This window comes from Schistocerca nitens, chromosome 11 (assembly GCF_023898315.1).
Source record: "Schistocerca nitens isolate TAMUIC-IGC-003100 chromosome 11, iqSchNite1.1, whole genome shotgun sequence".
In the NCBI taxonomy this organism is placed as follows: domain Eukaryota; kingdom Metazoa; phylum Arthropoda; class Insecta; order Orthoptera; family Acrididae; genus Schistocerca; species Schistocerca nitens.
Genome location: NC_064624.1, coordinates 155,578,736 through 155,602,671, shown reverse-complemented (window position 1 = coordinate 155,602,671; position 23,936 = coordinate 155,578,736). Strand labels below are relative to the sequence as shown.

The following is a 23,936-nucleotide window of genomic DNA, read 5'->3' as shown; positions in this document are numbered from 1 at the left end:
TGTCCTCCATTTACACATACGACCAAAAATTGGCCTAGTCAGTAGAGTCCGACGGCGTGTCCACCGCCTCGGTCGGGCACGGCGAAACCGGGTCATCATCTTCATCCGACGATAAGCATATAACCTCCGTTTCGGCTTCCACATCCGACGGTTCCGACGCAACTTCCTCCTTTACATTTAAACAATGCATTATATGACAATCTGCGTGAACCACCGTTAATCTACTTATTAAGGGCTCATCGCCAATATTAAAATCATTAGATACGAAAATAACAAGTCCACGATGCCTAATTACAAGACCAGCTTTGTTTTTCACATTCACAGTAACTGGTATACCTTAGACAATTCTTTTCAATGTAGGCGCATACGGTCTCCAACGGAGCCAATCGAATTCCTCGAACAATATTACATTGTGTATACGTGGGTCGTACCCACCAAATCCGAATTCGGAACAGTATGGCATATACACATGTTGCTTACGGGTCAGCACCTTCTCTATTAACGAGGATTTGCCAATATTCGTATCACCATACAAGTACAACTGTCTCTTACGAACCATCTGGGACCGAAAGGCCTCATTATACCAGCGGACAACGCGGCCCGCCCAGCCGTTGTAAGTAAGATGACACTCGGTTAACGAACGTGCAACGTGCTTCTTGCCCTGAAAAGATTCGAAATATTTCTCTATAAATCTGACACGTGACCAATTATTTACTAGAAAAGAATCCGTATAATCAATGTATTGCGTACGTTCTGCCCATCGGCGAAGCCTTACATTAAAGGACAAAGCGGATTCATTACAATTGGAAATAGGATCAGGATCTGATTTCGTAATATACGTCAAAGCATTTTTCCTACTACGGCATTTCTGAACATCAAAAACACCACTTATGGAACCAAACATAAATTCAATACCAGTCCGAACTTCATTTAATAACTTCCCCTGAGCCAGCTTAAGAAAACAATGCAAATGGGTTGCGTTACCTCTCGCAAAGAGCTCTTCCGCAACACAATATTCCAATACGTTCCAAATGGAAAGCACAGTTTTAATAAAATTAGCTTTCCCGCCAACGGACTGTGAGTCGACTGTAACAAGAAACAGCTCGCTGCGCTTTTTATACCCCTGCCTAACGGTTGCGGAACGCGTTGGAACATGTCCAAGCCTGTCCGGCACGTCTGAACCTGCGCGTGGCCTTGAAACGGTTACGTAATCGCGAAAACCCGTACTCGGCCCACTAGTAATACTAGGTGGGCTCGAGTGACTTTCTAAAGGGGCTCCGCTAAGGTGGTCACCCGCCGAGGATGGCCCTGCAGCTCCGAATAGGTGCGCTGGCAAGCGCGACATCGGCACCTCCCATCCGTCGTCAACTGCAAGTTGTGAAGAGTCTTGACGTGTCCCATGTTCCGCTGTATTATCATCTGTGTTACGTTGGTTATCTTGGGCCTGTTGCATACGTCATTAATATACAACACGAGCAGCAAGTGGCCCAACACTATTCCCTGGGCCACACCCAATGTTACGTCTACATCTGACAGTGACTCTCCATCCAAGATAACATGCTGTGTCCTGCCTACAAAAAACTCTTCAGTCCTGTCACATATTTCACTCGATATCCCGTATCGTCGCACTTTTGACAGTAAGCGTAGATGTGGTACTGACTCGAATGCTTTTCAGAAATCGAGAAACACTGCACGTACCCGGTTGCCTCGATCCAAAACTTTCAGTATGTCATGTTAGAAAAGTGCGAGTTGGGTTTCACACGATCAGTGTTTTTGTAAACCCTACTGGTTGGCGTTGAGGGGTCGTGCTGTTAGAGGTACCTCATTATGTTTGAGCTCAGAATGTGTTCTAAGATTCTATGACAAATCAATGTCATGGATATTGGACAGTAGTTTTATGGAACTCCTCTGCTACCCTTCTTGTAGACAGGTGTGACCTGTGGCTTTTTCCAAGAACAGGGCACAGTTTTTTGTTTGAGGGATCTACAATAGATTATAGTTAAAAAAGGGTCTAATGCAGCCGCTAGAAGAGGGACTAACTAAGCCACCTGTAGCTTTGTCCAGTTTTTTCAGCTGTTTCTCGACACCTCTGACACTAATACTTATTTCATTCGTCTTTTCAGTGGGACGAGGAAATTTTGACAAGTTTTCCTTTTTAAAGGAACATTTGAAAATGGAGTTAAGCATTTCAGCTTTTGCTTTGCTACTCTCCCCATTCGTATCTCCGGGCGGGGACTACTCGAGAGGACGTCGTTTTCAGGAGAAAGAAAACTGGCGTTCTACGGATCGGAGCGTGGAATGTCAGATCCCTTAATCGGGCAGATAGGTTAGAAAATTTAAAAAGGGAAATGGATAGGTTAAAGTTCGATATAGTGGGAATTAGTGAAGTTCGGTGGCAGGAGGAACAAGACTTTTGGTCAGGTGATTACGGGGTTATAAATACAAAATCAAATAGGGGTAATGCAGGAGTAGATTTAATAATGAATGAAAAAAATAGGAGTGCGGGTTAGCTACTACAAGCAGCATAGTGAACGCATTATTGTGGCCAATATAGACACAAATCCTATTCCTACTACAGTAGTACAAGTTTATATGCCAACTAGCTCTTCAGATGATGAAGAAATAGATGAAATGTATGACGAGATAAAAGAAATTATTCAGGTAGTGAAGGGAGACGAAAATTTAATAGTCATGGGTGACTGGAATTCGTCAGTAGGAAAAGGGAGAGAAGGAAATATAGTAGGTGAATATGGATTGGGGGGAAGAAATGAAAGAGGAAGCCGCCTTGTAGAATTTTGCACAGAGCATAACTTAATCATAGCTAACACTTGGTTCAAGAATCGTAAAAGAAGGTTGTATACCTGGAAGAATCCTGGAAATACTAAAAGGTATCAGATAGATTATATAATGGTAAGACAGAGATTTAGGAACCTGGTTTTAAATTGTAAGACATTTCCAGGGGCAGATGTGGATTCTGACCACAATCTATTGGTTATGAACTGCAGATTGAAACTGAAGAAACTGCAAAATGGTGGGAATTTAAGGAGATGGGACCTGGATAAACTGAAAGAACCAGAGGTTGTAGAGAGTTTCAGGGAGAGCATAAGGGAACAATTGACAGGAATGGGGGAAAGAAATACAGCAGAAGAAGAGTGGGTAGCTCTGAGGGATGAAGTAGTGAAGGCAGCAGAGGATCAAGTAGGTAAAAAGACGAGGGCTAATAGAAATCCTTGGGTAACAGAAGAAATATTGAATTTAATTGATGAAAGGAGAAAATATAAAAATGCAGTAAATGAAGCAGGCAAAAAGGAATACAAACGTCTCAAAAATGAGATCGACAGGAAGTGCAAAATGGCTAAGCAGGGATGGCTAGAGGACAAATGTAAGGATGTAGAGGCTTGTTTCACTAGGGGTAAGATAGATACTGCCTACAGGAAAATTAAAGAGACCATTGGAGAGAAGAGAACCACTTGTATGAATATCAAGAGCTCAGATGGCAACCCAGTTCTAAGCAAAGAAGGGAAGGCAGAAAGGTGGAAGGAGTATATAGAGGGTCTGTACAAGGGCGATGTACTTGAGGACAATATTATGGAAATGGAAGAGGATGTAGATGAAGATGAAATGGGAGATAAGATACTGCGTGAAGAGTTTGACAGAGCACTGAAAGACCCGAGTCGCAACAAGGCCCCGGGAGTAGACAACATTCCATTAGAACTACTGATGGCCTTGGGAGAGCCAGTCATGACAAAACTCTACCATCTGGTGAGCAAGATGTATGAGACAGGCGAAATAGCCTCAGACTTCAAGAAGAATATAATAATTCCAATCCCAAAGAAAGCAGGTGTTGACAGATGTGAAAACTACCGAACTATCAGTTTAATAAGTCACAGCTGCAAAATACTAACGCTAATTCTTTACAGACGAATGGAAAAATTGGTAGAAGCGGACCTCGGGGAAGATCAGTTGGGATTCCGTAGAAATGTTGGAACACGTGAGGCAATACTAACCTTACGACTTATCTTAGAAGAAAGATTAAGAAAAGGCAAACCTACGTTTCTAGCATTTGTAGACTTAGAGAAAGCTTTTGACAACGTTATCTGGAATACTCTGTTTCAAATTCTGAAGGTGGCAGGGGTAAAATACAGGGAGCGAAAGGCTATTTACAATTTGTACAGAAACCAGATGGCAGTTGTAAGAGTCGAGGGGCATGAAAGGGAAGCAGTGGTTGGGAAAGGAGTGAGACAGGGTTGTAGCCTAACCCCAATGTTATTCAATCTGTTTATTGAGCAAGCAGTGAAGGAAGCAAAAGAAAAATTCGGAGTAGGTATTAAAATTCATGGAGAAGAAGTAAAAACTTTGAGGTTCGCCGATGACATTGTAATTCTGTCAGAGACAGCAAAGGACTTGGAAGAGCAGTTGAACGGAATGGACAGTGTCTTCAAAGGAGGATATAAGATGAACATCAACAAAAGCAAAACGAGGATAATGGAATGTAGTCAAATTAAATCGGGTGATGCTGAGGGAATTAGATTAGGAAATGAGACACTTAAAGTAGTCAAGTTGTTTTGCTATTTAGGGAGCAAAATAACTGATGATGGTCGAAGTAGAGAGGATATAAAATGTAGACTGGCAATGGCAAGGAAATCGTTTCTGAAGAAGAGAAATTTGTTAACATCGAGTATAGATTTAAGTGTCAGGAAGTCGTTTCTGAAAGTATTTGTATGGAGTGTAGCCTAGTGAAACATGGACGATAAATAGTTTGGACAAGAAGAGAATAGAAGCTTTTGAAATGTGGTGCTACAGAAGAATGCTGAAGATAAGGTGGATAGATCACGTAACTAATGAGGAGGTATTGAATAGGATTGGGGAGAAGAGAAGTTTGTGGCACAACTTGACTAGAAGAAGGGATCGGTTGGTAGGACATGTTTTGAGGCATCAAGGGATCACAAATTTAGCATTGGAGGGCAGCGTGGAGGGTAAAAATCGTCGAGGGAGACCAAGAGATGAATACACTAAGCAGATTCAGAAGGATGTAGGTTGCGGTAGGTACTGGGAGATGAAGAAGCTTGCACAGGATAGAGCAGCATGGAGAGCTGCATCAAACCAGTCTCAGGACTGAAGACCACAACAACAACACTCTCAGTTTCAGTTCCTGTCTCGTTCACTAGGGCTGGACACTAATATTGGTGGCACTAACACCCTTTACATATGACCAGAATTTCTTTGGGTTATGTGAAAGATCACTTTGACAATATTCTGCTATTGTAGCCGTTGAAGGCATCGCACATTGCTGCCTTGACAGCCAAACTTGTTTCATTTGGCATCTCTCTGTGATATAGCCCTACACTTTGTTTTACACCTATTATGCAGTAATCTCTGTTTCTTTACAAGTTTCTTTACATTAACTGTATACCGTGGAGGTTCCCTCCCATTATGAATTTTTCTACTGGGTACATATCTATCCAGTACATGATCACCTATTCTTTGAAACTTGAGCCAGAGTTCCTCTACATACTCCTGCCCTGTCCTGAAAGTTTCAGGTTCCTCATTGAGCTTTGACAGTACGATTTTTTTGTCTATGAGGTTCATTCAAATGAAAGCTGGTCGGTGCGCCAAACTTTGTCGTACACATCAGGTGGCACCACGTAACTGCGTGTATGGTGGCACCATCTATCGGTAGAGAGACTGACACGTGCACACAGTTTGATGTTGCATAGCACCAGTGTGGTTTCACGGCGAAGAGAATGTGGCCACACGAGTTATCCACTACCAAACGTGCAGGAACAAAGAGGAGTGATTCGATTTTTGGCGGAGGAGGGAGTTGGAGGCCGTTAAATGTATCTACGGATGAAGGCCGTGTACGGTGAGTACAGTCTGAGTTGTTAGTTTTGCTCAATGGTGCAAACAATTCCGTGAGGGGCGTGAGTCCTGGACAGGCTCATTGTGTCGTCACACCGGAAATGGCTGCAGAAGTGAATGCTTTAGTCTCGGACAACCGCAGAATCACTGTGGACGAGGTCCGTCAGTTACTGTGTATTAGTGTCGTACCACCCACACCATAATGCCTGGATCTGACAGCAGCCTACTAGCTTTTTCAAGGATGGAATCAACCGACTCGTGTCGGTGCCACCAGATCTGGCGACAATTTTTTGAGTACGTGAACTGTGTATAACTACATTTTTGAGTTAGTAAAAACATTACCGTTACTTTACACTAGCGACCGGGTTTCATTTCATATATATCTTTCTGCTTGCTTTAGTCATCCTTTGTAATTTGGTAATCATTGTTGACCGAACTACATACGGTCACTGATACCAGTTTCACTGTGGACATCCTCAAGAGATTTCAGGTCTGTGTGTTGCCATTACATCCACTATATTTCCATCACGAGTCAGGTTGACGTTTTGCCATTCATGCACGCAGGTTCGTCGTCGAGTACACCATCGCAGGCGTCGAGGGTAACCGCAGCCACAGTCTCCAAGCTGATAGTCCATGCTGCTGCAAACGTCATTGAACTGTTCGTGCAGATGGTTGTTGTCTTGCAAACGTCCCCATCTGTTAACTCAGGGATTTAGACGTGGCTACACGATCCGTTGCAGCCATGCGGATAAGATGCCTGTCATCTCGACTGCTAGTGATATGAGGCCGTTGGGATCCAGCATGGCATTCCGTATTACCCTCCAATCGATTCCATATTCTGCTAACAGTCATTGGATCTCCACCAACACGCACAGCAATGTCGCGATACGATAAACCTCAATCGTGATAGGCTACAATCCGACCTTTATCAAAGTCGGAAACTTGATGGTACGCATTTCTCCTCCTTACACGAGGCATCACAACAATGTTTCACCAAGCAACGCCGGTCAACTGCTGTTTGTGTATGAGAAATCGGTTGGAAACTTTCCTCATGTCAGCACGTTGTAGGTGTCGCCACCGGCGTCTACCTTGTGTGACTGCTCTGAAAAGCTAATCATTTGCATATCACAGCACCTTCTTCCTTTCAGTTAAATTTCGCATCTGTAGCACATCATCTTCGTGGTGTAGCAATTTTAATGGCCAGTAGTGTATTATGTGAGCTTCACTGCTTTTCACGAGTGCTTCAAACTCCGACACTTTGTTGTGAATGCTTCGGCAGTTTACCATTGGGATTTTAATACCCTCAACTGTGGGTGGCATGTCTTTCAATCTTATACTCAAAGTTCTGGGTTTCCTACAGTAATTGTTAATTGGATTGGATGGAGAGTTGCCTAATCTAAAACACCCTGTGTACTCCCCACACAGTGTAGCTATAAGTAGTTCACATCTGACCGATTTAGGTGGACCCTTCAGTTCTCAACCATATGGCACAAATCCAGGAAGTCGCAGCCTAGCTTGTCACAGAACCTTCGAAGTCTCTGGTTCGGTCCTTCCATTTGACTGAGAACCAAGGGCAATGATCAGTTGTGGGGACAGTGCTGCAGATTGTGAGCTTCGTTGAAATTCCACGCACAAGGGTGGACTTCTCAAACTTCTCTGCCAGTTGCTGGAATGACCCAAGAATGACTTCGAAGCCCAGATGTGAGAGGCATCATTTGTTCCAATGTCCACTACAATGTGCAGATGGTTGCCCCTTGTTCCCTCAATGGCTACCAGAATAGCCTCTTCAATTTATTTATTTATTCTCCGTGGACAAATACAAGGATTTGTTTTCAATAGTTTACATATTGATCATTTCCCCTTATAACATTGTGGGAAACAATTATATACAATAGGCCTACAGATAAAAAAATTGTTTTTTTTTTTTTTGTATGTACGTGTAAATACAAGGTGCGTTCCATAAGTAATATGACCAAATTCATAAAAAATTATTTATTGAATATATTCGTACAGATAATTTAAAATTTTCAAAATAGCGCCCTCTTGCGTCGATACACTTCTGGAGGTTGTGTTTCTATGCGTGGATGCTTTCAATCGTGTCCCAATGTTTTCCTTTCGTGACTCCTTTTATCCGAGGAAACAAAAAGGAGGCAGGTCAGGACTGTAGGGAGCTTGGGGAACCAGTGGAGTCTTCGTCCTGGCCAGGAAGTCGTTCACAGTGAAAGCGCTGTGGCTTGGCACGTTGCCGTGGTGAACTTTACACGTGTCCTTGTTGCTTTGACAGCGTGAGATCCTCCTTTCCAGTCTTTTGAGCACTTCCGAGTAGAAAGCTGAGTTCACTGTAGTCCCGGTAGGTACAAATTCGTGGTGGACGATGCCTCTGACATCCAGGAAGACAATGAGCACGGTTTTGATCCTGGACTGGCTCATGCGTGCCTTCTTGGGGCAGGGTGACAGTGGGGTGTGCCACTCTGATCTCTGCCTTTATGTCTCAGAGTCATACTCAAAAATCCCAAGTTTAATGCAAAATTTGATAGCGTACCGTTGCTCTACAGAATTGTGCCGTGTTACATAAACTCAAAACGGGGTTGACAGAAATGCACATCCTGACTCTCAGGCAGCTTGCAGCCGAACGAGACACGGAGCGTTTTGAAGCTAACATTCCCCCTCCACTTAGCCTAGTCGGTTACAACACGCTGTGGTGTACCGTTAAGTCAGAAAAAAATTGATCGCATTACTTATGGAATGCACTCTGTACTATTTATACAAATGAAAGTATTCTACTCCTCTGAGAGAAATTCCTTAATACTATAAAAACACTTACTGCTGAGGAACTCCTTCAAGGCACTTTCAAAGCAGCTTCCACTTAAGCTTTTCAATTTTTTTGGAAGTTTGTTATAAAATTTGATCCCCATGTAATAGAGGCTCTTGTCTGCACTTTTTGTATTATTTCTTTCCAGGTGATAATTATCTCTATTTAGATGATTGTACTGCTTGCATTTTATCATCAGCTGAACAGTTTTATAAATATATAGTGATGAGAGTGTTAGTAGTTACATAATTTTGAAAATTGCTTTGCAGTACTCATTATATCTAAGCTTACACATGATCCTAACTGCCTTTTTGGAGGATGAATACCCTATTTACATGCTTGGCAGCAGCACATCCCCATACTTCAATTCCATATGTGAGGTGTGGAGACACTAAAGCATAGTAGATTATACTCATTTCATCATATTTAAGAAATTGTGACATTGTCCACAGTGCATAAATTGATTTACTTAGTTTTTGGCACAAGAAATCAATAGATGCTCCCAAGAGAGATGCTGGTCTAACATTACACCAAGGAAGGAAGTTTTATCTTTCAGTTTTATTTCTGAACCACCATCAGACACAACACTCCATTGCATTTCATTTTGTTTGTGGTGTATTTGAAATTCCATTTGATTTGTTTTATTGATGTTTAAGCTTAAGTGATTGTTTTGGAAGTAATTCTTCAATCCAAATAAGACACTGTAACGTGCCAGGCTGACTCCTCGTATTAGTGCCACTTAAAGTTCACGTCACAACCGGATGTAGTGAAACATTTCCTCACCCACTAGATAGTGTGCAGTGTTCCTGACCTACCTTGCTTTGCTTATTCAATGGTAGCTGTGTCCGTCTCACCTAAATCACACTGCAATTAAGAAGTCAGGATCCTAGATTATGTTTGCCAAAATCAAAAGTAAAGACCATATTCATTGTCGAACACTTACGACAACCACAGTGCGATTTATTTGTTATCACTCACACACACAATATTTGTGTGACCAGGCCTCTTACACTTAATAATCGTCACATTAGGTAGGTCAAAAACTTCCAGTCTTTAACAATCTTCACAATACACGTTAAATGTTCAAAGCTGAATACAATTACACTTTTTTGGTACCGACCGGAAAAGTTAAGCTTCTGTTTCAAGTATTATCACATCACATTCCGGCACCGACTTGCTGCACTTTTGCTCCGTGAGAATCTGACCGAGAACTAACTGAGAACTGCACCAGCTCGGACCTTATATAGACGAGTGCTTGAATATTTGACTATTTCTGTTGATATATTATAGTTTATAATTTCCCTGGGTTAAAATGATCCTTTCTAATTGGTTTTGGAGTTAACTATTGGGTTTTATTAATTAAATAACACGGGTGAGCTGTATCAATTTAAATACGCAGAACTAACTTATGCATACGCAGTGGTAATTCTCGACTTATAACCGTGGCAGCCCTCTTGAACAGTAATTTTTACTTATTCAAATTTACTTAATTCTTAACTAATGCACTTACAAAGTTGAGACTGGAGTCATTTTACGTAGAAAAATATAGGTAGCAAAAGTATCAAAACAGATCTCGTAATTATTCAGTAGTTTGCTCACAGTTGGCACTGAAAGTCATACAGGCTACAGATTTCAAGTCTTAATATCTATTTAACTAATAGACTTTAGGTTAATTTAAACACTTTGCTGGAATCAGTAAAATTTAGGCTTTCTTTTGGATGCAGTATTATAGCTGAATTTGATCTATTAGTTCACTTGAATTTTACTTAATACGTACTGCACAATATACATAATTGTTCATAACTTTTAATAGGATGCATTTCCAATAAAACTAAATAGCTCATTACTTTCAGAATAGACATTAGAATGTACTGAAATAATAGATTTTTCTAAGGGAATTTTATTTAAACTGTTTCTGAATTCTGTGCTATGAGGCTGAAGGCCACAGAATCTAAGTAGTGGAAAAAAAAAAGTTCATTGCTTAACTAAGTTACTGAAGGAGTGTAAAACCAAAACAGGATAGCAGTGGGCAACCCTGCTTCGTTACAACACCAGAACAATTTTGGGCCAAATCATTCTCATTGGTTCCCCAGTTAACAACGGTTGTGTCATCTGCATAGTTAAGTATCCTGCTGTTGTGTTCTGTGGGCAGATCATTAACATATAGTATGAACGATAAAGGACCCAGAACTGGTCCTTGGGACACAACGTACTTTACTACAGCTGGACTGGAGCTGCACTTCTTAATAACATTGTCCACTTTGTGTGTGACCTGATATCTGTCTTGTAGGTATATGTTGAATGCAGCCCCCAAGCATACACACTGAGTGCATCAGGTGGTGTTCCTGTCCCTTGCTGCCATTCCCCTAAAGGGCACCATCATTCACCATATGTTTGAACTGCCAACAATTAATAGACCCCCTACTCTTTTGCATTTGCCTCCTCCTGACACTGGACCCAAAACAAGTGAAGTCCCACTGGCTCAGTTTCAGTGAAAGACAGCACCTCAAAGATGTCAGTTAGGGGGATCGGTAATGACGGGATCCACATTACAGTACTTGGGGTACCTCTGGTACAGATATCACAGATACACAATTCTAGGGAGCTCTTCCAACGCACCGATTCGCAGTAGCTGCCAATTGTTTGACTGTAGTCGGGCCAGTTTCCAGCTGCTTACGAATGTCGACTAACTTATCCTTTGTTTGAGAACAGCATTCACAGTGTGGCTGCATTTTTGCTGGTGCAGTGTATTACAAGGCAGTGAACAAATAATTTAAGTTAAACCTGCTGATTGTCTTTTAATCTGTAGAGCTAAAAGGTTGCTATTTCCCTATAATCGCTGAAGCAGGTACACAAAATGAAATTTTTATTAAGGAAAACAAAAACCTGTGGAAAATATTACTAGCTTCCTAAAATGTTAATTATAGTCATGAGCAACCTCAAATACAGGGCTAATTTACGATAAATGCAGATAATATGTAGGGCTACTCACCTTTAAGGGAAAACTAGATGTAACACAATATGTTAGTTAGAAATAACCTGCTACAGTAACTAAATCACGAATGCTGATTTGTTTCAAGTAGCTCTTAAGATTATACAAAGGACTATGGCAGTTTCCAGAAATTCTCTCTCTCTCTCTCTCTCTCTCTCTCTCTCTCTCTCTCTCTCTTTCCAATCAATGAAATTCAGGTGTGATGTATACTTTGGCTGAACTGTGAACCACAAACACAGATTTGCTACAAATTAAATATTAAATCACGTATTCAAAACACTCGTACCATTAACTTATGAAAAAATAGTGTTGCAAGCATCTGAAAACACTGCAACTAATGTATTTCTTACGTAATTGTATGGAAGTGAAACATGGACGATAACTAGTTTGGACAAGAAGAGAATAGAAGCTTTTGAAATGTGGTGCTACAGAAGAATGCTGAAGATAAGGTGGGTAGATCACGTAACTAATGAGGAGGTATTGAATAGGATTGGGGAGAAGAGAAGTTTGTGGCACAACTTGACTAGAAGAAGGGATCGGTTGGTAGGACATGTTTTGAGGCATCAAGGGATCACAAATTTAGCATTGGAGGGCAGCGTGGAGGGTAAAAATCGTAGAGGGAGACCAAGAGATGAATACACTAAACAGATTCAGAAGGATGTAGGCTGCAGTAGGTACTGGGAGATGAAGAAGCTTGCACATGATAGAGTAGCATGGAGAGCTGCATCAAACCAGTCTCAGGACTGAAGACCACAACAACAACAACGTAATTGTAGATTGAAATTGGAAAAAAATTGCTTTGAACGACTATAGTCGTACTGTCCTAAAAATTTTTATGAGAGCACAGTATAGTTTAAGCCTACAATTGACGATAACAGTACTAGTTTACCACGGCAGTCGTGAATGTTAGGTATCGATATAATCGATCTGAGATTATGCAGAAGAAACGAGCCGAACAGTAAACTATTCAAATCTGGAACTTGAAATCTACACACAGTCTTGTACAGGGTCTCTCACAAGGAAAGATCCCCAAGTTAGCTTTGATATATAAATAAACATGCATTTTGCACAGATTTTTCACTTAGCTGATTCTGTGCGCCCTTCTATACTGGAGACTGCAGCATAAGTTTATCTCGATCAGAATCGCTAAAATGTGCAGCACCGACGAGGTGTGTCTTCTGCCTGTGCAGATAACAATCACAGATGCACGATCCGGCATTTGTCGTGTATCTCAGTGTATATGATGTCGTATCTCTCGAACTGCGTGTCGTACGATTGTATATTTGCAGAGGTACATTCGGTGACATATTTGGATACTGTCAGAAATATGTTGAAAACAGAGGTGGTAGCAAAGACCCAATAAATTTAAATGTCATTCACAACGTTGCACTTTCTGACACACCTCAGCATTTATGACGACGTACCTCCCAGTCTGTGTGTGCCGTACAGTGACATTATTCTGTAGGTACATTCAGCAGCATATGTGGATACTGTCTACAGATTGTGTTGCAAATAGAGTTAGTAGAAAAGAAGTTGTAAATTTAAATGTCACATGCAATGCGACAGTTTCTCGTACATCTCATTATTTGTGGCATATCGTCTCCTGAACTGTGGTAGGTAGGTGGTTCTTACTCCCACAACAATTGGACCTGACAGTAAGGGATATGTGAACCAAGTCTGGTCGAAATCGGTCCAGTGGTTTAGGAGGAGATGTGAATAGCAGCAAGCGCGCCACACACACACACACACACACACACACACACACACACACACACACACACACACAATAATTGCAGTTTAAGGCAGAATATTAAACAGTAGTGTAACAATGATGTGCAAATTGAGATAATTCTCTTGCGATAGGGATGGAAGCATCTGAAAATCGAAACTGAAATACAAAATTGATTATTATTAACTACTTCAAAGTCTATTACACCAACTTCTTCGTACCTAAAAAGTAACGATTAAATGAAACACACCGGGTGTTTCAAAATTATACTGACAAACTTCGTGGGGCTGTATAAGGTGTCCCGAAGAAGGAAATGAGGATAGGAACCTGTGTCCGGAAATGTGCGACGGCACTACAGTGTCGAAGCCACAGGTCCCGGCGCCTCTATCCATCTTCTACAGTAAGCCTTTCGCTTTTTCCATTTTTTGGAGGAGATTTCTGTGGACCAAAGCAAGACAAAAATATCCAGGAAACACTGGCTCTGAAGCACATGCCTTAAGAGCTATGAGCACTAGTTCAGTAGATGAGATGTGTTTCACAGCAGCAAAGGTAAACAAGTGCTCATAGTTCCTGAGATATGCCTTTTAGAGACAATGTTTACTGGACATTTTTTTCTTATTTTGGTCCAAACTACAACCTCCGAAAGTTGCCTACTCTACACTCTCAGCAAAAATACTGTTACATGTATTCACTGTCAGAGGTCTCAAACCAGTTTTTTCTTACAACTTTTGTATCATTTGTTTCTGGGCAAGGTCCCCTGTCTCAAATTGATATGTTTATCTTCTCCATTATCCCTGAAAATTGGTACCGTGTATATGTACATTTACAGGTGACAGCACCTATAATTTTGACACCCTGTAGCGTCATCGAACGATGTTTCCGGACACAAGTTCCTGTCCACATTTTATCCCCCGTGAACAGCTGCACCTGGTAGTGAATTTCTAACTTAAATTTTCAATTTCTCACATGAAAAACCTTTGTCTAGAATTGACATTATGATACGAAGTTCGTTTGATCTTACATAGGAGTGGAAAGAGTTAAACTGGTGCAAACTTGCAGAATTTATGCACATTTAATGAGCCTATTGTTCATCATTTGAGGTGAGGAGCGTGCCATGGTAATACAGTAGGTATGTTCTGCTAGAAATCCTAGGTAATTGGATTTGATACCCAATCGTTTTCTGCCGATTTTGTAAACAGAGATTTGTTATTGTGAAAAACACCGAGTTATACTGTGGTCCGAGGTCCACGTAAAAGATAGCTATCCTGTAACTGGCTTGGTAGGTCAGTTCAAAAATCATAGGAAGGCACGGTTACACCATCTCAGACAGGATTACTCCTATTAAAGCACTTTGGCATTCAAACCAACAATCGATGAGGACAGCTTTCCTGTTTGGTGAACAAAAACGCAGTTCTTGAATTTCATTGTTTCTCTCTTTCTGGTTCTGTTTGCAGTTGCAGTTTATGGGTTGAGGCGATACAGAACACTCTTCAAATTATGCAAGGTACGAAGATCTTTCCAAACCCTCCGTGCAGGCACACTGATAGAGGGGTCGTCCTGGGTACGACGTTAAACTGCCCCCCAACCCAAGGTGTGGTGCGACCCGTGCCGAGGGGTGCGTGGCACAGGGGAGCTGTGCCTCGAACGGGGCCTCTGGGATACCGGGCGCCCTCCCAGAGTATCCAGCCTAGCCCGGGCAAGCGGGGCTCTGTCCGGGTGGTCCACACTTTCCTCAGCTTCTCGTGGGATCATAGAGAAAAAATCTGAAATTAGCTCCGAGCGAGCAGATGCCGAAGATTCCAGGGGACCTCTCTGTGAGGCGACCCGGGATTCAGAACAGACTGAATGCGAACTAGGCACCAGGGGACCTCGAGGTGAGGTGACCCCGGGCCTCGTAGGTGACAAAGGTGCGGTTGCAGAGGGAGATTCTTCTAAACTCGCAACGGGAGGGACCTCAGCTGCCGTACCTGGTGCTGGGGAAACCGACAAATCCGAAAACAGCTCCGAAAGAGCAGTCCGTAGAAGGGACAACAGTGCTGCAGAGGGGGGGAGCTCGAACCTCGCAGAAAAATCGGTGCCAGGTGTGTCTGCCGTAGAGACTGTAAATATGCCTTCGACAGAGAAGTTTGTGAATGTTTCTGGGGAACGACACATTACTGAGGTTGCGAAGATGGAGAAAATGGAAGTATTGGGAGATGAGAATTCTGAGGGGATGAAAGAACTGGAAGAGGAACAAGAATGTGAGATAACATGGGAGAGAGTAGTACCCAAAACTGTACCAAAGGAATGGAAACCAGAGGAAGACATCCGAAGTCCTGAAATAAGTTATGGCAATATTAAAAAATTAAAAACTAATGCTGACAATGGGGAAGCACCTGTTCAGCAAAAACACAACTTGAAAGAAGTGGAGTCATGTTATATTATTAAAGCTGACAACTCTATAACTGAAGAGGTCAACGAAAATGGAACTGGGGATTCGGAGGAAAGAGACATGTCTGAACTTTTCGTAGAAGAGGCAATGGATACATCAGGACAAGCTGAGAATTCTGGAGGGATGGGAGAAGAACAGAAAGAGGAACAAAATGGTGAGGTTCCTGAAGAGGAAGATCAATCTGACGCATCTATGAGGATGGAAACTGAAGTGGCGGAAACAGATGTCGGCCAAGAGCAACTCAAAAAGAAGCGTATGTCGGGTGCACAGAAGCGAAAAATGAGAATAATGGAAGCCTTGTTGGTAGGGGGGAGAGTGCTATCTAAAGCTGAACGAAAGAAATGGAAACTGGTAGAAGAAACCAAAAAGTATGAAACAAGTAATAAAGTTGCCAAAAACAAGAAAACTGTCCCTGATAGTAAGGGAGTAGATAAAAAATTGGAAAGTAACACCGATGAAGTTAAGCAAAAACGCAAATTGAAAGAAGCGAATTTGGACGATACCACAACTACCAGTGAATCTGACACGATGAGTATGGCTGTCGTGCCCAAGGGCTTTCCAGACATCAAGATGACAGAGGAACAGGCAGAGATGCTGGGAACTGCACTTGTGGAGAGGATTAATCCGTCAGACAAGGGAGAACCAATCCAGTTTTCTGCCATGCAGTACGAGAATGGGGGCTTAGCATTCACTTGCGCCAACAGGACGACTAAAGCGTGGCTATGCAGTACTGTACCAAAGATCGCCCCGTGGCCGGGTGCCAAGTTGGAAGTCGCACAGGCGGAGACCACATTGAAGGGTACCAAGTTTGTACTGTGGGTGATAAAGGGGATGAATAAGAGAAGTAACCAGCAGATTCTGGACTTTGTTCAGAAGCAAAATGTAGACATCTCCACTACCGAGTGGAAAATCATCAAGAGAGTAACAGAGACAGACAAAAGGATACGGCTGACTCTTTGGGTTGATGACAAATCTTCTGAGGACTTGAAGGCACGCAATTTCAAAGTATTCCTCGGTATAACTCGAGCTAGATTCATGCGGATGTCAGAATGGAAGAAGCTGATGGAAAACGTCAGTTCAAAGAAGCAGGGTAAGGTGCAGCCTGCAGACCAGAATCAGTCGCGACTGCCTGCGAATTACAAACCACACCAACCTGTCGTAAAGAAGTCCTCAATTAAAAATTCTTCACATACTCGGGTACCCATTTCAGGTCCTAATACTCTGCATCAGTCTCGGGAACCTGAGCACACAGACCCAAATCGAGTCTCAGAACAGACCCACGATCGTGGTTTCGGCAGATCAGAACGATTACGATCACGAGGAGGAGATAGAACACAACACAAAGAGCCCAGATACACCACGGAACAAACTGAGGAAGAAAGGTTCACAACTTCAGACCGTCGAGAGCCTCGTGCTTCAAGCAACAGAGACCTTCCTGCTTCGGACCATTGGGAGCGTCGTGCTTCGCGCAGTCGGGAGCGTCGTGCTTCGCGCAGTCGGGAGCGTCGTGCTTCGCGCAGTCGGGAGCGTCGTGCTTCGCGCAGTCGGGAGCGTCGTGCTTCGCGCAGTCGGGAGCGTCGTGCTTCGCGCAGTCGGGAGCGTCGTGCTTCGCGCAGTCGGGAGCGTCGTGCTTCGCGCAGTCGGGAGCGTCGTGCTTCGCGCAGTCGGGAGCGTCGTGCTTCGAGCAGTCGGGAGCGTCGTGCTTCGAGCAGTCGTGCTTCGAGCAGTCGTGCTTCGAGCAGTCGTGCTTCGAGCAGTCGTGCTTCGAGCAGTCGGGAGCATCGTGGTTCTCGCTGTCGGAAGCATCGTGGTTCTCGCTGCCGGAAGCGTCGTGCTTCAGACCTCCGGGATCATCGTGCTTCAGACCTCCGGGAGCTTCTGGCCTCGCTGCGCCGCGAGCGCGAGTATCGGGCCTCGCCGCATCCTGAGCGTAGATATCGGGCTTCAACACACCGGGAGCCTAGTGCTTCACCCCTTCGAGAGTCGATAGAGACAGATTACGGAGTCCCAGATCCTCCGCAGCTAAGTGAGATGAGGTATACTGTTTCAGATCTGGCATCATCTCACAGTTCAAGATACTTCTCGTCGCACCAGGATCAGTGTGAGAACCAAAGGTTCATAGGCTCAGTTCTATCACCGTCCTGTGTCTCTAGAATCAGTGACCTGGAAAAGTCTCTTTTATTGTCTGATCTCGAATCTACAGTCCTGACTTCACAACGGCCGCGTAAACGTGGGGTTAGCACTTCAGAACTGTCACAGTCACGAGAAGCTAGTTACATTGTATCAGACCGTGCACAGCGTAGGGAGCCTATATACACCTCAGATGAATCCCAAGAAGACGAGTACTTTACTGCAGATCGCAGGCAGTCATTTAAGACATGTTACGAAGCCCCAGATCCTCCTCTGATTAGTGAGACGAGTTACACGGGTTCAGATCGGACACAGTCTCGCGATTCCAGGCACTTGTCTCCCAACCGGAAGATGCCTAAGGACCGAAGGTCCAGAGGCTCAGGTAAACCGTCACCCAGTCTCTCTAGATTCGGCAAATTGGATGAGCCTGCTGCAGAAACTGTCTTACTACGGAGTGTCATATCTAGATATCTGGATTCAGAGCAGCCCCACGAGCACGGGGCTGTCACAACAGAACTATCACATTTGCAAGATGTCAGGTCTGCCATATCGGACCGAGCGCAGGAAAACAGGTACCTCACTTCGGACCTTCGACAGCGTCTCGAGACGGGTCCTAGGACTCCAGATCCCCCTCAGATCCGTGGGTTGAGGTATAAGGCTTCAGATCTGGCACCATCTCTTAATTCCAAATATGTGACTCCAAACCGGGATAAACCTGAGAGCCCAGCATTCAGAGGTTCGGGTCGACCACTGTCCCGTGTCTCCAGATTCGGTGACCTAGACGAATCTCTTACAGAATCTGCAATAGATGTCGAGTCTGAATTCCTGCCCTCACAGCAGCTACCTGAGCGTGTGTTCAGCACACCGGGAAGGTCACAGTCGCGAAAAGCTAGTTACGTCATATCGGATCTAGCACAGCGTAGGGAGCCTGTACACACCTTGGATCGAACACAGGAAAACAAGTACTTTACTTCAGGTCACAAACTGTCTTTTGAGACAGGTTACAGATCCCCAGATCCTCCTGAGCTAAGTGAGATGATGTATACCGCTTCAGATCGTGTGCCGTCTCTCGATTCCAAATCGTCAACTCCGAACCGAGATGGGTCTCGTGGCTCCAGGTATGTGGCTCCAAAGCAGAACCAGTCCGATAACCCGAGGTTCAGAAGCACGAATAAACTGTCGTCTCGTGTCTAGATTCGGCAAAGTGGAGGAGCCTCCTACAGAAATTTCCACAGTACAGAATGTCACGTCTACGTTCTCGGCTTCAGAACAGCCTTGTGAGCGTAGGTTCGTCACGTCGGAACAGTCACAGTTGCGAGACACCAGTTCCATCGTATCAGACCGAGCACAGGGAGGTTCGGATCAACCTACATCGCGTGACTCCAGATTCAGAAACTTCGACAAGCTGGCTTTCCGGGAACTGAAGTTAAGAGGTTCAGATCACATTCAGGCCAGAAAAGGTAGATTTATGGAATGAGGTGCTCTGTACTCTCTCGAATCTGGATCCAAATTGTCAGATCCCCAGAAGTTCAGAGAACTTGATAAAACAGTTTTTGGCGTGCCACATTACCGAAAAACCAGATTTTTCAGGTCCAGATTTTTCATCCGAGCAGTAGAGGTTATCTTACACGTGCAGATAGTGGCTATAGTTTGCAGTATCTAACATTCCAAATTGTGGGGGCCGTTTGTTGAATAATATTAAAATAATTTTAGTGTTAAGTTATATGCACTGTCTAGCACTGGGCTTACACACAAATTTTCGTGAGCATCAAATTTACCTATGCTGTAAAATTGTTAGAAATGAACTTTGAATTCAATTTGGAATTGTTTTGTTTCAAATTTTGTTTCATATGAGTTCCTGTTGGTGAGTTACTTATGCACAGGCCTGTCCATTTGTTTGCTGTTAATTGCAAATGCCTTCAAACAGGTTAATGACATGTTTTATGCTATATTCATCAGAAACATTTGTATGTGTAACTCATTTTGTTGCCGGTTTGTGTAGTTTAACGAAAGGAGTAAATTTAAGGAAGTATGTTACATTTTGTACACACCGAGTGAGAAGAGTGACGTACGGTCACCACCACCGTCGTCGTCATTGTCGACCTTTAATATTGAGTTCGATGTTAAGAGCATTTTTTTTAAAGAATATAGCTTAAATAGACTGTGGTTGCAAGATGTTTGTGTATGTATTTTCTTCGTGTGAACATTTTTGTCGTTCAAAAATATGTACTTTGCAATTTTTTATGCCACATTAAATTACGAAATAAGTGTTTATGAATAAATAACAAATGTCAAATAAAAAATTTATCACTGTGTTCTTTCTTAAGTGTGAAATGCTGTTTATAAGGAATTAAGGAAGCACTGGTGAATTCCTGAAGTGTGGCAGTACAGCAGAGGTGGAGCACACATTTGCTTCGGGCACCGAAGACCGTGCAGTTGAGCGCCCCACAAACCGAACATCATCATCGTCACACATTTGCTTATCTGAACAGGTCATTTGCTTGTTATTGAATAAAATATCCTTTTACCCAATGTCAGACATATAGGCACTAGCACAATTAATGTGAGCAGTATTTTCTTCTGGCAAATCAGGTCTGACATCTATTCCTAATTGCACTGCTGGACAGTTGTAGTGGTCACAAGAGACTCACTGTAGTGTCACAAAGGTACGTATCCAAAAAAATAGTGGATCGAGACAGTTAAATGAAAAGGATAGATTACTGCTCACCATATAGCAGTGATGCTGAGTCACAGAAAGGCAGAACAAATAAGCTTTCAGCTGAAAAGGCCTTAATTGGAATTAAGACCACACAAACACACACACACACACACGTACGCTTGTGCATATACAGCTCACACACATGTCCAGCGTGTCTGGCTGCTGAGGCTAGACTGTGTGTGTGTGTGTGTGTGTGTGTGTGTGTGTGTGTGTGTGTGTGTGTGTGTGTGTGTGTGTGTTCTTAATTCCAGTTAAGGCCTTTTCAGCTGAAAGCTTATTTGTTTGACAGTCTTTTTGTTGTGCCTATCTGTGACTCAGCATCTCCACTATATGGTGAGTAGTGGTGTATCCTTCCCATAATATTGTCATTATTCCATCCTGTATTGTATATTTCGTACTGTGTAATAATGGCCTGAGAGAAGTCGAGATAGTAGATGTGAGCAAAAAAGTTTACTTATGAAAGGATAAAAATTTTGTTTTTAATGGTCCTACCTAATATTGTAGGACTGATGACCTTAGCTGTTTAGTCCCCCTTAAACATCCCAACAACCACCTAATATTGTGTCAAAAGAAAAGTTTGTGTGAGAAAACTATGAAACTGTGCTGCCTTGTCAGCACTTCCTTTGTGAGGAAATTCCAGCATTGCAGATTCATGCATTTAAAAGTGGAAACACTATTCTTAGCTTTTGGGAGTATTCTTTCCTTCCTCAGGAAGGAAAGAGGCACTTCTCTCCAATCGTGGGGTCCGATTGGCCGGCCATTCTTTCCTGACGCTTACGAACCCGTCCCTCTTTCCTACCTGCGGAGGCACTCGGCATTCTTAAAACGTGTGTCTATCGGTGGTATCCAAATTTTGCCTTCTGAAGGTAAGTATGACCAACTGTGCTGTTTCTTTGTGATTTTAAAGTGTAATATATTGGCTCATTCAATTCTTGAATAGTTTCAGCTGTTAGGCTAAGTGCAAAAAAATGTTCAAAATACCAGTAGAAAATAAAATGTAGGAATACTAAAAATAGTTTTTTCAAATCGCTGACTATTTGACTTCACAAAAGGAAGACTGACATAACTGATGCACGAACGTATAGGAGGTATCTCTTATGCCACACACTGTCAAATACCTGTTGTCACGCTTAATATTTTAATGAGGAATTTAAAAATAACACGTCGTGATATCGGCCCCCTCTTCGAATCGCACCTGCTGTGGCTGTGATTTCTAAAAGTTTTCTCCCTGTCTGATTCACGGAAGACTCACTTGTCAGAAGTAAGAGCACCTAGCTCTGAAGAGTCTGTGGCCACAAACTGTCAAATATCTGTTGTCGTGGTTACGAGAAGTAGATCTCTTACGGGATAAATCTGGGTAGAATGTTCCCAGCCTAGACAGTATCTCCAGCAGTTCGAGAACTATGCAGTAAGCACTTCTTCAGTAGATGGAGTATCGTGCATTTATATTTGAAAAGGAATAAAGTGTAAATCGAGATCATACAGGTAGTGAAGACAAACATTTCAAAATATCACCTATCGAATTTACAGGGGTTGACATCGAGAAGAAATTAATTATTTTGGGTGTGTAGTGATTGTCAAGTGAGAGTGTTGTTACTTTTTTAATAAATTAACAGGAGTTGTAGGCAAAGGCTCAACTAAAATAGTCAACATAATTTTGTAAAATTCTGAAACATAAATACAAATATTACAGATGAAACTAGCAGCACACTCGTAAGCATCCTCAAGTTTCGCCACGTCCGTGTCCGTCGACGGGGGTAACTACAGAGGCGTTGCTAATTAACTGTGTGGACACAAGTATGGACAGGGAACAGTATGTTGTAGCTGTAAAAGATATTGGACTGTAACCATCCATGTCTAATAATGGTATGGAAAAAATGCTTTAACTGCAGGAGTGCAAAGATTTTTCAAGAGAAGGCAAATCAAAGTTGGGATGAAGAGTGTAGAAACCAATGTAAACGTGAAATTCTCAGCATTGCACTAGTATCCAAACGTGAAGCATACTGGTGAAATGAGGACATATTGCCTGTTTAAGGACGTTGAAAGAATTACGGAACTAGCGCTAAACTTTGGTGTTCTACACTGCCGGAAACATAATAAAGTTCTGATAGCTAAGATACACATTTGCAAGAATAAAGGACTGCTCAGTAATCTCTTCTATGACAAAAGAAGTTGTTAACTGAAGATTACACAAATATAATCACAATAAAATTTAAGAAATTTTTACATGTACAGGGTGCACCATTCGAATCCATAATAAGGAATAACGCAGGATAAAGCAAAATTTTGTACGTAAAAGTTGTAGGTGGAGAAGAGGGTCACACATTGCTACTAATTGCTTTGTCCTTTAATGTGATTTTGAAGATGATGTGGATGTTAGTGATATTTCTGAAAATGGGAACCCTGATATTTGATTTAAGATTTGTAAAGAACGGCAGATTTTATGTATAAAATGATGCATTATTCAAGGTCATGGCAAGGTTCAATAAAGATCAAATGTGCAAATTTATTTTTAGTTCTAGTAGGGATTAATTCGAAATAGAAGAGGAACACAGCAAAATACAACGTTAGATAGAAAGGGCATAAGGGTTCGTGTCTCATTATGTGAGGTCATTCTAACGTTGAGTTTTGTTTCATGGAAACCACAATTTGTAACATTGGATTTGAAAATGACAAAGAAAGATGTGAACTTTTAATTTTAAGTAACCTGTTTATTGGTAAAAATAAATAGGTCACTACATATAAGTGTTGATTTGACATTTGAAAAACAGAAATAAAACGTAGATCATTCATTTACAAGTCGTCGAGTGAGTCCCCTCGCCTCTCATTCCTCGGGATTTCTATCTAACATTGTATTTTGCTGTATCCCCCACCTCTATTCCGAGTTAATCATTATTAGAACTAAAACCATATTTTCTTGTTTGACCTCCACTGATCATTGCCACGCCCTCGAATAATGTACAATTTTTTATGTAAAATTTGCCACTCTGTCCAAATCTTAAATCCCATTTCAAAAAATCATTTAAACATCCAAATCACCTTGAAAATCAAGTTCAAGTTCATGGTCATTAGTAACAATGCATGACCCTCCATACCACGTGCTGCTTTTATCTAGAACATTCTGCTGTGTCTCATCTTTATTCCGATTATTCCCTATTACGGATTAAAATGGTCCACCCCATATATTATGTGTACGCTACGAGTACATATTTATAGAAGCTGCAAAACTCCTGAATTTTTAATCTCCCTGTGCAAATTAAAAAA

The 23,936-nt window shown here is 42.4% G+C and overlaps 1 protein-coding gene across 1 annotated transcript; it reads left to right on the top strand.

The window, feature by feature from the left end:
* Positions 1–14,483: 14,483 nt before the first annotated feature.
* On the top strand, positions 14,484–20,256 carry LOC126213581 (uncharacterized). Its single transcript, XM_049941430.1, has one exon. The coding sequence runs from the start codon at positions 15,500–15,502 to the stop codon at positions 19,145–19,147; it is 3,648 nt and encodes a 1,215-aa protein (XP_049797387.1). The 5' UTR covers positions 14,484–15,499; the 3' UTR covers positions 19,148–20,256.
* The last annotated feature ends 3,680 nt before the right edge of the window (positions 20,257–23,936 follow it).